This window comes from Equus asinus, chromosome 7 (genome assembly GCF_041296235.1).
Source record: "Equus asinus isolate D_3611 breed Donkey chromosome 7, EquAss-T2T_v2, whole genome shotgun sequence".
Classification (NCBI taxonomy): domain Eukaryota; kingdom Metazoa; phylum Chordata; class Mammalia; order Perissodactyla; family Equidae; genus Equus; species Equus asinus.
Genome location: NC_091796.1, coordinates 99,210,447 through 99,228,524, shown reverse-complemented (window position 1 = coordinate 99,228,524; position 18,078 = coordinate 99,210,447). Strand labels below are relative to the sequence as shown.

The 18,078-nt window shown below is 39.5% G+C and overlaps 1 protein-coding gene across 14 annotated transcripts in view; it reads right to left on the bottom strand.

The window, feature by feature from the left end:
• The window catches only part of UNC79 (unc-79 homolog, NALCN channel complex subunit), a 244,827-nt gene that overhangs the window by 48,984 nt on the left and 177,765 nt on the right, over window positions 1–18,078 (bottom strand). For all 14 annotated transcript variants that reach the window (XM_070514220.1, XM_044774252.2, XM_044774247.2 and 11 more), the window contains 6 exons: window positions 14,914–15,016; window positions 12,588–12,728; window positions 9,686–9,724; window positions 1,760–1,872; window positions 1,599–1,684; window positions 515–688 (listed from right to left, as the gene is read on the bottom strand). In XM_070514220.1, coding sequence (XP_070370321.1) covers window positions 515–688; window positions 1,599–1,684; window positions 1,760–1,872; window positions 9,686–9,724; window positions 12,588–12,728; window positions 14,914–15,016 — 656 coding nt within the window. The remainder of the gene's footprint in view (window positions 1–514; window positions 689–1,598; window positions 1,685–1,759; window positions 1,873–9,685; window positions 9,725–12,587; window positions 12,729–14,913; window positions 15,017–18,078) is intronic.

The following is an 18,078-nucleotide window of genomic DNA, read 5'->3' as shown; positions in this document are numbered from 1 at the left end:
GAAGAAAAAAAAAAAAAAGATTGGCAACAGAGGTTAGCTCAGGTGCCAACCTTTAAAAAAAAAAAAGAAACACCATCTTGGTCTTGCAAGTACTTTATTCAAGAACACACAGGCAATCACCTCCCTTTAGATAATCCTCTAAAATTGAAGTTTTACATTATACATTATATATCTGGTCTCCTTTTAGACAAAACTGTTTATTTACTTCTGTATTTATTTAATAGCCACTTCAGAAAAATTTCTAGATAAACACAATCTACTAACGTCTTCCCAATCTTTTTTTTTAATCAACAGGAAACATGAAATCACTAAGTCTAAATGCCCACTTCATATTGCTGTCATTCTGTAACATTTGGAGAGAACCACCTAAATAATACGCTTCACTTCATGGCCAACGGATTCCTTACAGTCCTGTATGAAACATTAAATCAACCAAGACGCTGCTTCTCTGTAAGCAGATGGTCCACATAACGGTAAGAAAGTAACTTAAAATGAAATCGTGAGCTCGGCTTACCTTCAGAGGCAAAACACAAGGCAGCTTGGCAAAAAATGTCTGAAACTGGTTGCTGATTGTGGTCCAGAGGCTACTAGGAGAATCCATGGGCAGAGCTTCCATGAAAGTAGCAATGTTTTCCAAACAGCGTATCATAGCACCCCCTGCTGGTAAATTCTTTTTGTTATTTAGACCCTAAAAACACAAAAGCATAGGCAATCAACTGCGGAAGCGGCGTGGGGATTCATATAGCTCTTTGATGAAGACCGGCTTTCAAAATCACACCTTCATGCCATAAACGTGTGTTGTGCGCCCACTATATAGGGTAATCAGTATAATCAGCAGGGGGGATAAGAAAAAAATTGACAAATTCAGACAAACTTGGGGGAGGGGGGAATTGTGATCTGACTCAGGGAGAGAAGATGAAATATGAGCAAGAAAAAAATCTTTTAAGGATGTACAACTGGTGTGGTTAGGTGCTAAGAAGACACAATGAATGATGCTTGCTGGAAACTCCAAAGTTCCCAGCCAAGAACTGAGAGTACTGACTACAAAGTCCCTACAGCAATCTGCCAACCTCCCAAGCGAATTGAGGAAGCTAGGAAGCAGAGGACTGCAGACAGGAATCCAAATCTCGCGATACAACCAACAAGTAGAGGAGCTGAGAATTGACTCTAAGTCTCGCGCTACAGCAAATAGGCAGGCCTTGAATCCGAATCTTGCCGTACAAAAATAAGCTGTGAAGCGGAGCCTTGACACCAAGTCTCGCGATACCGTGCACCTGTTCTACCCGCCACACGTTTCGAAGGCTGGAGAGTTCTGTGGAGGTGAGTTCTCAACGGCTGGCGTCCGCCCTTTGTTGAGGGTGTCCACAAGCTTCAAATAAACAGTAAATCTGCACAAAATAGCAGTGTCCAACGGACACTTTTCTAGGCATTGGCAATCTTTATTTTTTCAATTTTTAAAATTTAAATTATTTAAAATTTGACATTTCAAATTAAGCTTTTTAATGACAACATTGTAAATTTAATTTTTAAGTTAAATGACTCTGTCTTCCGCAGCAGCGTTTTCGGCGGGGCTTATTGCGTCTTCCGCGCAGACCTACCTCCAGGAGCTGACTGAGCGCCGCGATGGAGCTCAGCTCGTTGAAGTCCATCAGGGACGTGGCCAAGGTCCGCAAAAACGTGCCATCTGGAAGGTCAACAGCAGAGTTAGGGGCGTCCGCGTTCCCGCGACGAGCCGCGCCGGGGGCGCCCGCGGGCCTACCTTTGATAGTGCTCTGGAAGAGCTGCGGGAAGATGCCGTTGGGGGCCAGCTGGTGAAAGATGCAGCGCAGGAACTGCTTGGCCACCCCCGCGGCGTTGCCGGGAACCATCATGCTGGGGAGAAGAGACGACGCTCGTGAGCAGCCGGCCTGAGCGTAGGTATTGATTTACCTGTCTAACACCAGGGCTTCTGTGGACTGCCTCACTGTCATTTTCATCGGTGAGATGAAATACCCTAGTCACACAGAATCCCTGTTAACAATACGCTTTTACAACAAGAGAACCAGGAAATGTCAGAGTGGTCCCTGACTCATTCCAGGGTACAGATGAGGGTTCCCAGGCCCAGAGAGAAAAGGTGACCTGCAAAGGCCACAAGTCCAGACAACCGCAGAGTCAGGACTAGACCCCAGGATGAGGATCCTCAGCAAGATCCTCCCAGAAAGCGTCCCTAGCGAAGAGAGAGAGAGCTGTTCTGGGTAGGAAGGCGGGGAGTGAGTTGTTCATTCCTCTTGGGAGATGTGGCAAGTTTTCTTGGGGCGTCTGAGCTGGTACTCGTGAAAGGGACGGGCCCCTTCACCCTCTGTACCACTCCTGCACTTGAAAGGGGGAGCCAAGAGATGATTATGTCGCCCTGCCCCTTAGACCAAAGTATCAGAAACGATGTTCCTAGAGGTAAACATCGAAAGAAAGGAAGAGGAACTCAAAGAGCCGAAATGGAGGACTGGTAAAAACTCCTTCTTACCTAAACCATTTGATTATGCCATGTCTACCCCAAAATGCTGGTTCAAACTTGTGGGTCAAAAATCTTCTTCAGGAAGAAATGATACAAGCTGACACAAAGTCTTTCAAAAATTAGGGAAGGAGGGAACCCCTCCCGACTTATTTTATGAAGCCAGCATAGCACTAAAACTAAAATCAGATAAAGTCATTACAAACAAACAGACAAAACAAGGAACAAAAAAGAAAGGAAAAGAAAAAAGACCAATAGTCAGCGCTCATGGACAATGAATCCAACTGTAGATAAAAAGGATGATGGGCCATGACCAAATAGGGTTTGTCCCAGGAATGTAAGAATGACCTAATAGTAAAGAGCCGATGAATGGGATTCAACATATTAAAGAATAAAGGGCAAAAAACAGTTATTTCCACAGATAAAGAAAATGCATTTCACAAAATTCAACATAGAAACACTCATGAGAAAAACTCTCAGCAAACTAGAAACAGAGGAAATCCTCAATCTGGTAAAGGACATCTATGAAACCTATAGCAAACAGTATTAATGGTGAGATATTAAATGCTTTTCCTGTAAAAGCAGGAACAAGGCAAGAATGCTCACTCACTTCCTTATTACGGTACTGGAGGTCCTAGCCATTGCAATGGGCAATAAAAATTAAAAAGCATAGAAATCAGAAAGGGAGAAGTGAAAATGTCACCATTTACAGATTTTTTACATACAAATGCTTTTAGATTCTAAGGAATCTAAGAAGCAACTACTACAACTTAGCTTATTACATTACAATGTTAATACAAAAAATCATTTGTATATTTATATACCAGCAGCAAAACGTTGGAAAATGAACTTTTTAAAAACTTGGGGCCAGCCCAGTGGCTCAGTGGTTAAGTTCACACGCTCTGTTTCAGTGGCCTGTGGTTCATGGGTTCAGATCCCAGGTGCACACCTACACACCGTTCATCAAGCCATGCTGTGGCAGCGTCCCACCTACAAAATAGAGTAAGACTAGCACAGATGTTAGCTCAGGGACAATCTTCCTCAAGGAAAAAAAACGAGGAAGATTGGCAACAGATGTTAGCTCTGAGCCAATCTTCCTCACCAAAAAAGAAGAAGAAGAAGAAGAAAATCCACTACATTGGCATTAAAAAACCAAGATCCTTGGGAATAAATTTAACAAAAGATGTGCAAGACCTCTAAACTGAAAACCACAAAACATTGCTGAGAGAAACCAAAAAGGCCAAATGAAATAAGAATATATACTATGTTTATGAAGTGAAAGACTCAATATTTATATGATGTCAGTTATTCTCAAATTGATTTATAGTTTCAATACAATCCAGGCAGGCTTTTTTTCCCCAAAAATTGAGAAGCGTATTCCAAAATTTATGTGGAAGTGTGAAGAATCTAGAATATCTAAATCAACTTCTTGAAAGAGATGACCAAAGCTGAAGGATTCATATCTGACTTCAAGACTTACTATACAGCTACAGTAATCAAGACAGGGTGGTGCCAGCTTGAGGATTAACATATAGATCAATGGAACAGGATAGAGAGCCTGGAAATAGATCGACCCTAATAAGGTTATTTGATTTTAACAGACACCAAAGTGATCCAATGGGGAAAAAGAAAGTCATTTTTTTTAATGTTGAAATAACTAAATATGTTTACTTAGATTGTTGGATAAAAATATCAACCTCTACCTCACATCATACATAAAAATTAATTTGAGATGGATCATATAAATGCTAAATATAAATGCTAAAACCATAAAACTTTTAGAAGAAAACATTGGAGAATATCTTCTTGATGTGAGGATAGGCGAAGGTTCCTCAAATAAACAACAGAAAACAATAAGCATGAATTGTTTTAAATGTTTAAAACATTAGACTTCACCTAAATTAAAAACTTCTCATCAAAATATACCATTAAGAAAAGGAATAGGCAAGCCCCAGACTGAGTGAAAATGTTCTCAAAACATTTAATAAAGGACTGGTATTCAGGATATATACTAAAGAAGTCCTGCAACTCAATAATAAAAAGACAACAACCCAGTTAAAAATGTGCAAAAGATTTGAACACTTCACCAAAGAAGATATAGTGGTCACTCCATAAATACTTGTTGAATAAATGAATGTTACACAAATCTCACTGTACTTTTTGTTCATAGCACTTAGCACTGTTGACACTTATAAACTTGTGCAAATATTTTATTCATCTTTCCCTCCCAGGTAGACTGTAGGCCCCATGAGGGCAGGAATCATGTCAGTTTTGTCCCCAATTGAAACCTAAGTATCTAGCACAGTGCCTGGTACAGAGTGGGCTTAAAAGTATTAGTTGACTAAAATGAGCGAATGCGTGAATGCGGAATGAATGAATGAAGGTGTGCACAGACAGTGAACTTGTGCTCTCTGGAGCTGCAGCTGAACCTCACAATAGTTCTTCCACAGTGCACACTCTGGTGTTTTGGAATCGCAATGAACATGCACAGGGGACAAAAAGAAAGTGAGAAATTAGGAGATGCAACGTAAGGATTATAGGTATACCAGAGGGAGAAGAGAAGGAGAAAGGGGCAGAAAGCCTATTCAAAGAAATAATGGCTGAGAACTTCCCAAATCTGGTGAGGGAGATGGATCTTCAGGTGACAGAAGCCAATAGATCTCCAAACTTTATCAATGCAAGAAGACCAACTCCACGGCATATAGTAGTGAAGCTAGCAAAAGTCAACGATAAGGAGAAAATACTAAGGACAGCCAGGCAAAAGAAACTAACCTACAAAGGAACCCCATCAGGCTATCAGCAGATTTCTCAACAGAAACTTTACAGGCTAGAAGAGAGTGGAATGATATATTCAAAAATCTGAAGGACAAAAATCTACAGCCGAGAATTCTCTACCCAGCGAAAATATCCTTCAAATACGATGGAGAAATAAAAACTTTCCCAGATAAACAAAAATTAAGGGAGTTCATTGCCACAAAACCTCCTCTTCAGGAAATCCTCAGGAAAACCCTCATTCCTGAAAAATCCAAAAAAGGAAAGGGACTACAAAACCAAGAGCAGAGGAGATAAGTAGAAGGACAACAACAGAGAGTAGCAGCTCTACATCAGAACAGATTAAACCATGGGACGAGAAACAAAGGAAACTGAAGAAAACCGGAAAACAAGACACAAAATGGTAGTGGTAGGCCCCCACATCTCAATAATCACTCTAAATGTAAATGGATTGAACTCCCCAATCAAAAGACACAGAGTGGCAGGATGGATCAAAGAACAAGATCCAACAATATGCTGCCTCCAGGAAACACACCTCAGCCCCAAAGACAAACACAGACTCAGAGTGAAGGGATGGAGAACAATACTCCAAGCTAATAATGAACAAAAGAAAGCAGGTGTCGCTATACTAATATCAGACAAGGTAGATTTCAAAGCAAAACAGATAAAGAAAGATAAAGAGGGACAGTATATAATGATAAAAGGGACTCTCCACCAAGAAGACATAACACTTATAAATATATATGCACCCAACACAGGAGCACCAAAATTTGTAAAGCAACTCTTAACAGAACTAAAAGAAGACATCAACAACAATACAATAATAGTAGGGGACCTCAACACATCATTAACACCAATGGACAGAACATCCAGACAGAAAATCAACAAGGAAATAATAGAATTAAATGAAAAATTAGACCAGATGGACTTAATAGATATATATAGAACACTTCATCCAAAAACAGCAGGTTACACATTCTTCTCAAGTGCACATGGAACATTCTCAAGGATTGACCATATTTTGGGAACCAAAGCAAACATCAATAAATACAAGAGAGTTGAAATAATATCAAGCATCTTTTCTGATCATAATGCTATTAAACTAGAAATCAACTACAAGAAAAAAGCAGAGAAAGGTGCAAAAATGTGGAGACTAAACAACACGCTTCTCAACAAACAATGGATCATTGAAGAAATTAAAGAAGAAATCAAATTTTATCTGGAGACTAATGAAAATGAGAACACGACATACCAAATCATTTGGGATGCAGCAAAAGCAGTCCTAAGAGGGAAATTCATCGCAATACAGGCTCACCTCACTAAACAAGAAAAAGCTCACATAAGCAACCTCAAACGACGCCTAACAGAACTAGAAAAAGAAGAACAAACAAAGCCCAGAGTCAGTAGAAGGAGGGAAATAATAAAAATAAGAGCAGAAATAAATGATATTGAAACAAAAAAGACAATAGAAAGGATCAATGAAACAAAGAGTTGGTTCTTCGAAAGAATTAACAAAATTGACAAACCCCTAGCCAGACTCACCAAGAAAAGAAGAGAGAAATCGCAAATTAATAAAATTAGGAATGACAGGGGAGAAATCACAACAGATACCAATGAAATACAAAAGATCATAAGAGAATACTATGAAAAACTATATGACAACAAATTGAATAACCTGGAAGAAATGGACAAATTCCTAGACTCCTACAATCTCCCCAAACTGAATCAGGAAGAAATGGAGAATCTGAATAGGCCAATCACAAGTAAGGAAATAGAAACGGTAATCAAAAACCTCCCCAAAAATAAGAGTCCAGGACCAGACGGCTTCTCTGGAGAATTCTACCAAACATTCAAAGAAGACTTAATACCTATTCTCCTCAAACTGTTCCAGAAAATTGAGAAAGATGGAGAACTCCCTAACACATTCTATGAAGCCAACATCACTCTGATCCCCAAACCTGACAAGGACAACACAAAGAAGGAGAACTACAGGCCGATATCACTGATGAACACAGATGCAAAAATCCTCAACAAAATTTTGGCAAACCGATTACAGCAATACATCAAAAAGATTATACACCATGATCAAGTGGGATTTATACCAGGGACACAGGGATGGTTCAACATCCGCAAGTCAATCAACGTGATACACTACATCAACAAAATGAAAAACAAAAACCACATGATCATCTCAATAGATGCAGAGAAAGCATTCGACAAGATCCAACACCCATTTATGATAAAAACCCTCAGTAAAATGGGTATAGAAGGAAAGTACCTCAACATAATAAAGGCCATATAAGATAGACCCACAGCCAACATCATACTCAATGGACAAAAACTGAAAGCCATCCCACTGAGGACAGGAACAAGACAAGGGTGCCCACTTTCACCACTCCTATTCAACATAGTACTGGAGGTGCTGGCCAGAGCAATTCGGCAGGAAAAAGAAATAAAAGGAATCCAAATAGGTAACGAAGAAGTAAAACTCTCGTTGTTTGCAGACGACATGATCTTATATATAGAAAACCCCAAAGAATCCACAGAAAAACTATTAGAAATAATCAACAACTACAGCAAAGTAGCAGGGTATAAAATTAACGTGCATAAATCAGTAGCATTTCTATACACTAACAATGAACTAACAGAAAAAGAACTCAAGAACTCAATCCCATTCACAATCGCAACGAAAAGAATAAAATACCTTGGGATAAACTTAACCAAGGAAGTGAAGGATCTATACAATGAAAACTACAAGACTTTCTTGAAAGAAATTGACGATGACATAAAGAGATGGAAAGACATTCCTTGCACATGGATTGGAAGAATAAACATAGTAAAATGTCCATACTACCTAAAGCAATATACAGATTCAATGCTATCCCAATCAGAATCCCAAGAACATTCTTCATAGAAATTGAACAAACAATCCTAAAATTCATATGGGGCAACAAAAGACCGCGAATTGCTAAAGCAATCCTGAGCAAGAAAAACAAAGCCGGCGGAATCACAATCCCCGATTTCAAAACATACTACAAAGCTACAGTGATCAAAACAGCATGGTACTGGTACAAAAACAGGTCCACAGATCAATGGAACAGAATTGAAAGCCCAGAGATAAAACCACACATCTATGGACAGCTAATCTTCGATAAAGGAGCAGAGGGCCTACAATGGAGAAAAGAAAGTCTCTTCAACAAATGGTGCTGGGAAAACTGGACAGCCACATGCAAAAGATTGAAAATTGACCAGTCTTTTTCATCACACACCAAAATAAACTCAAAATGGATCAAAGACCTAAAGATTAGGCCTGAGACAATAAGTCTTTTGGAAGAAAATATAGGCAGTACACTCTTTGACATCAATTTCAAAAGAATCTTTTCGGACACTGTAACTCCTCAGTTGAGGGAAACAATAGAAAGAATAAACAAATGGGACTTCATCAGACTAAAGAGCTTCTTCAAGGCAAGGGAAAACAGGATTGAAACAAAAAAACAGCTCACTAATTGGGAAAAAATATTTACAAGCCACTTATCCGACAAAGGGTTAATCTCCATAATATACAAAGAACTCACACTGCTTAACAACAAAAAAACAAACAACCCAATCAAAAAATGGGCAGAGGACATGAACAGACATTTCTCAAAAGAAGATATGAATATGGCCAATAGACACATGAAAAGATGTTCGTCATCGCTAATCATCAGGGAAATGCAAATCAAAACTACACTAAGATATCACCTTACACCCGTTAGATTGGCAAAAACATCCAAAACCAAGAGTGACAAATGTTGGAGAGGTTGTGGAGAAAAAGGAACCCTCATACACTGTTGGTGGGAATGCAAACTGGTACAGCCACTATGGAAAACAGTATGGAGACTTCTCAAAAAGTTAAAAATAGAAATACCCTATGACCCAGCCATCCCATTACTGGGTATCTATCCTAAGAACCTGATATCAGAAATCTCAAGAGTCCGTTGCACCCCTATGTTCATCGCAGCATTATTTACAATAGCCAAGACGTGGAACCAGCCTACATGCCCAGAAACTGATGATTGGATAAAGAAGATGTGGTATATATACACAATGGAATACTACTCAGCCATAAAAAAAGACAAAATTGGCCCATTCACAACAACGTGGATGGACCTCGAGGGTATTATGTTAAGCGAAATAAGCCAGTCAGAGAAAGACGAACTCTATATGACTCCACTCATAGGTGGAAATTAGTATATTGATAAGGAGATCTGATCGGTGGTTACCAGGGAAAAGGGGGGGTGGGGGGTGGGCACAGAGGGGGAAGTGGTGTACCCCCAACATGACTAACAAAAATGTACAACTGAAATCTCACAAGGTTGTAATCTATCATAACATTAATAATAAAAAAAAAAGAAAGTGAGATCTGGGCTCACTTTAGGACCTTACCTTTCTGCTTGATTAGAAAAAGTAGTGCTGGACGCCAGTCTAGGAGATAAAGTAAACAGAGTCACATGAGTATCTCAGGCTTTCATGATGAAATGCATGAGTACTGTGGTAGGATCCATTGCGGCTCTGCTTTAGATGTGGAGACCTGTAAAACCATTGACAATTCGCCTGACCAGGGACAGAGGGCCCACTCAGCGGTCAGTCTCCAGGGTTCAACTTCACTGAGTTCCTGAGCCCTGCTTTCCGCATCAAATCAGGTTTTTCCGCAGAGATGCATACAGTTAAGTCGGTTTAATATCACCCAGCCAATCTACAAAATGGCATCTGCAGCTAGGTTAGACAGATGACAGAGCAGCACTGGACCCAGTCCATCTCCAGATTAACTCAACTCAAAACGCATCTCTTTGTGTACAACCTCTGAAACCTCACCACAGACAAACTACAAACTGTAAGAGCCTCTATAAGATAGTAAAATGAGTAATAGGAGTTTTCGTCAGCTAATTGTTGGATTGCAATGACGTACTGAGAAGAGAAATGTATTAGGTTAAGCAATCAATATATAACGTGATTTTTGAAAAGTATAATTATATGGTGTGTACACATGGAAATATTCTGTATGTATGGAAAGAAAGAGAATGTACTAAATTGGTGAGTTTAGAAAAACATGTCTTGATCAGTAAGATATTAAAGAAACAAATATGGAGAATGCTACAAATTTATTTACTCAAGGCCACCAGAATGAGCTGGGCCAGGAAAGCAGTGGAGAGGAATAGAGGGTCCAGCAGCCACCAACAGCAGACACCATTCCCAGGTGCTTTGGTTATGGGCCCTCTCGTGCTAGTGACACTACGATGACAGAAAAGCATCGGCGAATAAACAGTGATTAAGGGTGCAGCAAATGTGATCTTGAAGGCTGGACGTAGAAAAAGGCGTGGGTACATTTTAAGAGGGATCTAAGTAGAGAGCAAAATACGAAATCATGTGGAAAGGCTTGGGTGATAAATGAAAGGGTTATGCTGAGGTTACATAACTCTTAGTATACCCTGGAAATAGTTCCCGGGGGACTAGCATAAATAAACCAAGTGTTTGTAAATTCACATTGCCTCGTGGAATTGAGGCATGCAAGAAAGCCCTGAATCAGGTGACTGCTGAATCTGTTTCCTTGGTAGTTTTGTGATTCGGCTTAGGTTGCTCAGAATTGTGGCGGCTTGCTTTAAATGCCCTGTCTCTTGCTAGTCTACCCAGGGGAGGTAGACATTTAAATATAAGTATATGTAAATATGTAAAAATGTATCTGCTACTGTTTTTCCTTTGCTTTTCTTCAAAGCTCCTGTGTTCCCATCCTAACAGTTGGCAATGCTTGAACATGGTTTATTCTCACTTATGTTAAAACAAACAAAAACAAAATAAAGCGCCTCTATATATCTCTTACAACTTAGATCAGCTCTTCAAGGAGATGGTAACAAACAGAGCAATGCGCCTATTGATTCTACAACTGAAAAGTATTAATAGTAGGAATTGTGACCTTGCATTAAGAAAACCTCTCAATTCCACAAATATTGCTGGTAGCTGGTACAGCATTTATTCCACAATTATTATGATTAGGTTAAAATTAAGGGCTTAAATGAAATAATTCATCTTTTTTTAATCTCGCCATCTCCCTGTGTTCCTCACTTACTTTGCACATTGGCGATTTCTAAGTATTAGAGGTGGAATAGCTATACCATCTCTGATTATATATTCCTAAGAATATACATTCCTAAGGATACTACGAAAAATTGGGGGGAGGGGAATAAGGGAGTCATATACTTTTGGGATCAAGGGGTTTTAATGCTTTCCTGTTTATCTTTAACTTGAAGTCAGCATTTCTTCATTAAAAAGAAAAAAAAGATTAAATTTTAACTCTATTAAGATTCATTCGCTTTCTTTCCCTCAACTACCAGGAATTTGCAGAATTCAGTTTTTTCCCTACCCCCTCCATAGAGACTTTCCCTAAGAAATCGTTTCCATCCTGAACCTCTGTAGCACTTACCACTCATGCCACTCATTACAGCTCTTAACCATGTCCTGTCTTGTATTGCTATCAGTTATTCCACACGTCACTGTCCTCCTCAACAACGAAGCCACAAAGCACTTGAGGGCAAGAGCTAGGTCTAATGCCCGCAGCCTGAAGCACCCGGCTCTGTGCCAGCGCACACTGGAAACAGTAGATTCATGTGGGATTCCGTTCAGTCCTCTCCTCTAAGTTGTGCACGCTAGGGCTACAGTTTGTTACTGAATTTGAACTTTACTTATATCCATGAAATACTTTTCTTCTGATGTCCTATCTACTAAGTGGAATGTTCTTAACCTGAAAATTCTCAAAGCAGCTAAGTTTCATCTTCCCTCAGTTAGGCGGGAGGCCCTGTTCCCAGAATGTGTGCATCCTTCGTTTTTCTGAGTCAGAAGCATGACACTGCTATACTACCATTTATCCCGTCACATGTCAATGCCCTAAGTTGCGTAATTAAGTGAGCCACTCCAAGATTACAAAATGCCTAGAGAACCCATCTTAAAGTAGGTAAAGGGAGATAATAATAACACAGTGTTTACCATGACCTATGCACAGTTCTGAGCATGGTTACAGACATTAGTTCGTATAGTAATAGAGAAAAAATAGAGTTTTCTTAGTGCAGTTTCCTCTAGCTTCACTCTGACACTGTGACTCCTAACCCTACACAGCTGGGGAATTCTATCAAAAGTTCGGTCCATTCATTTTTTAAAATTACTCTGAGTTGATCTTACAAATATCAAGTATTTATAAGTTTACTGAATGTTTCACTTTTGATCTGGTAGTTTTTATTTCAAGATATAGATGGAGTAAGCCTCCTTCCTACCAAACAAAACAGAAGCCGACATTCACCTTCCCACAGACTGCATGATATCCAGCAATAGCGGGGCTGCCAAGTCTGGGCTTAAGTGAATGAATGTGGAGAGGACCACAATGGCCAGCCCAAGGGTCTCCTCATCATATTCTTCAAGAATGGCCCCACAGTCGTGGCATCTGCAAAGAAAACAGAGGAATGCTTTCCATGAAAGCCAACAATGTTTCCAGATATAACAAAGTACATATAGCCATTTCTGGTGAGTCTTGGAAAAGTCCCAAAAGGAGGTCAGTGGTCTCACTCTAACAACAAATAGGAGACTCCAATGCCAGCCTCCCCACAGACCAGAAGCAGCATATATGGCAGAGATCAGGAGGGTTCACTGCATCTTTCTTTCAGCTGGCAAGCATCTGGCCTGTTCGTGAATCGTTGCTCCCTTTTACAGTGAGCACCAAGTGGACTAACTGTCTGAAGCTTCTGGTTGAAGGATTTTATGCATGTGAAATTATTGCTAGGGATCTCAGTAACTGGATAGTTTTTTCATTTGTTGAAATTAAAAGTGAAAAATGCCCAGACACAAATGGAAACTTTCCTAAGCTTTTGTATTAGAAAATGCCCTATTTGTGGGTGAGAGGCAGGGAAGCCAAGTCAATAGAACACTCTAGAAAGCTTGGGGAGTCTGGATCTCAGTCTCTTCTCTCCCACTCACTTAGATCAGTTTCATGAACTCACCACACCTACTGAATATAATATGTAAAACACAACACCTGCTCTTAAGTAACTTACAACTTATTTCTCTTTGTGGTATCTAATGTAGGTTCAATTTAATATATATATATATATATAATTTCCCTATAAACTGACTTTTAAAAAATACAGGATTCACAGGGCCTGCCTGGTGGCATAGTGGTTAAGTTTGGATCCCGGGTGCAGACCTATACACCACTCATCAAGTCACACTGTGGCAGTGACCCATATACAAAATAGAGGAAAATTGACACATATGTTAGGTCAGGGACAATCTTCCTCAAGCAAAAAAAAAAAAAGGAAGATTGGCAACAGATGTTAGCTCAGGGCCAATCTTCCTCACCAATATATATATATACACGTAGGATTCACATCTATAACTAAAAAAGAATAGACGTGGAGTGCACACAAAGGCAACCAGGAAGACAACTAGGGAAGATTGAGACTTGCAGGAGGACACAAAATGTGGAAATTATACCAAAGGAGAAGCTAAGAAGAGCCCTCCACAAGCAACGTGGTTCTCCCCACATGACATTCCAAGGCTGCTGTTCAAGACAGGCGCCTTCACTTCTTCAGCAATGACCATCAGCAGTGGCCAGCTGCACGGATCCTCACACCAGCCCCTTCCACCTCAGCCTTCTCTCCTTTTATCATAAGCCTACCCAATTTGTCACTTGGGGCACTTTTACCAGGAAGCCTCCCTGGCCCAAGGGGATCTCTCCAAACCTGCAATCCTACAAGTCTTCTTTATCATACTCGCTGAACAAGAATTTATGTACCAGGCACTGTATAGGGAGCTTAAAGTATAAAATACAGAAGAAAATGTCCCGGTCCCTAAGGAGCTCAGAATCTATTACAGAACATGTATGTAAAAACAACTACACAATTAAAATGCAATGTGATAAGTGATAGAATAGAGAGATGTATCAAATACTGTGGAAACTTGGAGAATGGCATGACTAATTCAGCCTTGTGGAATTAGGTCTTGAAGCATGAATAGGAGTTCACTAGGCAGAGAAAGTAGAGAGAAGGGCACCTATGAAATCAGAGGAGAGAAAACATCAGGCATGCTCTGGAAGAGGTGAGGGGCTGGGGAAAGAGTTCCTGGCGTCAGGAGTGTTGGGCCATACCTTCACAATCTAAAGGGCCTTTCATACTAAGCTAAGGCATTGGGACTTTATCCTATAAGAAACCTGGGGATATTGAAGACTGACAAACCAGGAGGTGACATAACCAGTTTGAGATTCAGAGAACAGATTCTATTGGCAGGATGGGAGTAAGAATCAAGTCTCAAACTTAGTCCCATCCTAACAATTTGAGCTTCTGGTTGAGAGATGTTATTTGTGTGAAGTTATTGCTAGGAATTATCAGTAAGTGGATATTATTTGCTTTCATCCAAATTAAAAAAGAAAAATGTCTTGGCATAAATGGAAGCCGCCCATAAAATACTACGTTGCTAAAATAACAAATGCATACCAACTCTTATGGCTACAGCCATTTGAAGAACAAAGTATGACTTAAAGCATAGCATGCCTCCTCTGATACTTTCTCACAACCACAGTGAGCAAACTCTCAAAATCTGTAAACACAGGGAAGAAAATAACCGTGCAAGCTTACTTGTCTGTCATCACTGTCGGCTGCTCATCTGTGAATTCTTCGGGTGCTGGCACAAACATACTGACAATGCTGGGTGCCGACAGCAGGCTGGATTTAGTGGCACCTGGGTAAGCAGCAAAGAGACAACTGGTGAATCAAGATCCGTTTCTGGGGGCCAGGAAAAGCCCCATGCTCCTCTTATACATCCTCCAAAGATCACATTCACAGGGATGTGACATGGACAATCCAACTGCACTGTGAAAAACCCTCAAGAGTAAAATGAATTCAAGAAAGACTGTGATTTGTTTCTATTTGTATGATTTTAAGAGCCCCCATCTCTCCCTTTGCTTCTTGACTTTGAAAAAATCAGAAAGAGTTCAGGTGTGCCAACAGGATACTAGGATAAACATGAAAAAAAGAGAAAATCTATTCAAAGGTACCCTTAAATGAGTTATTTAATTAACTCTTATTTGCTAGCATAAATGGAAGCTGCCTATACGATGCTATGTTTCTAAAATCACAAATGCAGACCAACACTAAAATGTTGCTCATTTTGGAAGGCTGTAAGATCCCAGAACTCCACACACCTAAGCAAGGGGAGAAGTTTGAGCTAGGAAATAGCAGGACAGTTTCCTACTTTGAAAATTAATATCATAAGCTCCCAAGCAAAAGACTTGATTTTTTTCAAACTGAAATATTGTTGAATGAAATATCACGTTTTGACAGAACCATCCAGTGACGTCAGCCCATTAGTATCACAGAGTTTCAAACTTTAGGTATTGATGCCTTCAAAGAGCTCTGAGGCAGGAATTTTGGCAAGATGCTCTAGTGGTGAGTAAACCTGGAGAGCCACCAGTGCCGGATTCTCCAGGGACTGTGGGAATGAGGCGCTCCAAGAAGAATCCCAAAGTGACAATCCAGAATAATGCCATTTTCTAAAAAATAATAACAGTGGCTCTGAATTCTTCAAACAGGAAAGACGGCAGAAAGACCCAATAGTTTCTCATCAAGGAACTGGTAACCTGGTGCCACAAAACAAACCAAACTCTGCATGATCTTTACTTAAATAGGAGAAAGAGAACAATTCAGATAATTGGTTTCTAAAGAAATCAACATAAAAACTTTAGAAATCTCACCAAGTGGACAATGTGTTTCAATCTGAGGGAGAAAAAAATGGTATTGAAACCTTTGAAGAGTCAAGATGCTTCCATACTATACAGACTCTCCTGCCTGATCAAAGGCTACCAAACGTGTTTATGAGAAGCAGAACCACAGACCCAATGGCAAAGGAAAGTATCTGAAAATATCTTTAAGTCACTTCCAAAGATCCCAAATGGGAATCCAAATTTTACTACTATATTTACCAGCTATCTCTGAGATAACACTCTTCCCTAAGTGTATCCAAGTGTATCATTAACAAGGATCTCCAATTCTTTCATAAAGATGGTGCTATGAATGGAAGCAAAAGTATTTATTACAAGCATAAATACAAATTGATTAATAATAGAAAAGGCAAGAATTGGGCCAAGATAAAAAAAGACATGATTGGTTATTAAACAGTAAGGTAAACAGCATGAAGTTGCTTCAAGAAACCAAACACAGAAAGTTTAAATCCAATACTGAACACTTCTTGAACGTTGACAGACTATGTCTACCAGATACCAAAATGTCTGTGCTAAAAGTGAAAATATTCAGCTCATAAGATTTATAGTGACATATGAATAGTCTTATTAGAAACATGAGAAATTGATTTTTTTAAAAAAACTCTGAATCAAGGCTTTCAGAAGATTATTGCCTATTACTATTATATATAAATCATAATTCAAGTCAAGAAAAGGGAGAGAATCAAAGTCATTTGGGTGGTTTCAAGCCAATCATTACCCAATATACATGCCAAGGAACAGGTATTTTTGACAACAGCATTGTGAAGCTGTTTGTCTATATGACAACACAGAATGTGTGATGCAATATTTATGGCAGTCATCTATAAAAGCAGATAGGTTAAGTTATTGGGCGTTGGCCCCCATATGGCAACATTAGCTGAACCAATGGATTTCTGAATACTCCTAATGATGTGGGAGCAAAGAGTAATGTGCAAGAAGGTGGGAAATACAAAAAGGAAGCCATAGACCTCAGCTACCTTTGTTATAGCTGAGTCACAACTAAGTCTGCAATATTAAAGGCAGCCCCATTATCCTCCAGTTGTTGGCAACACTTTAGATGCCACCACTACTGGTTCCCCTAATGAATACCCAAAGTGTACTCTATTTGGAACTAGGAATAGAAATAGAAAGTTCTTCGAAACTTGAATAAAAGAGGGGACTTCCTCTTAAGCCCAGCTTCAAAGCTGGAGATTTTGACAAAGCCCCTTTGGGAATGTTAGAGATAGGAGAAAGTGTAAAGGTGTTGGTTTGTCTCAAAGCGTGTATGCACACATCAGTCCCCTAGCTACATCAACGGACTCTTCCGTTTACTGTGAAAGAGACTCACTTTCTGTATCTGTTTCCATTGCCTCATTCCATTTTTGCTGTTACTAACTGAGTCACTGGATCATGGATATGCACCAGAGTTTGTTCAACCACCATAACGTCTCATAAAAACTTTTCCTAGGCCCATAAAGGAGAAGTCTCCTTTCATTGGATAGAGAGGCTAAAACTGTTACTCATTGCCAAATAAATGTTAGCATAAGCTGCAAATAGCTCCTCATACCTAAGGAAAATTAGAAGAGTGACATAGTCTGGAATAATTGGTCTGCTTGATTTAAGGGACTAGCTAAGAGATGTGGTTGTCATAATTCATTTTTTGTTTTTTTGCTTTTCACAAATGATAGATTAGCCTACTTCCTGAATTAAAAAAAAGAACAAAAGTAATGATTAACTAGCCGTGAGATGAATTTTGAAAATACATGGGCTGATGATCTTAGCGTAGATTTATTCTGAGTTTGGTCCTATGAGCAGCATAAAGTCAAGTGTATATTTTGTGCAATTTCAGATAGCTGAAAATAATGTATTACTCTATGATCTCAGCATTCTAGAAGGAACACAGATAAACCGGACCATGCTCAGAGAAGTAGATACAAGATGATATTGAAAAATGATACGTATTAGGAGGAATACCAAAGGACCCAGGGATGTGTGGTTTAGAAAAGACTGAGGGAATAAGCAATGGGTAGCTGTTTTCAAAGGT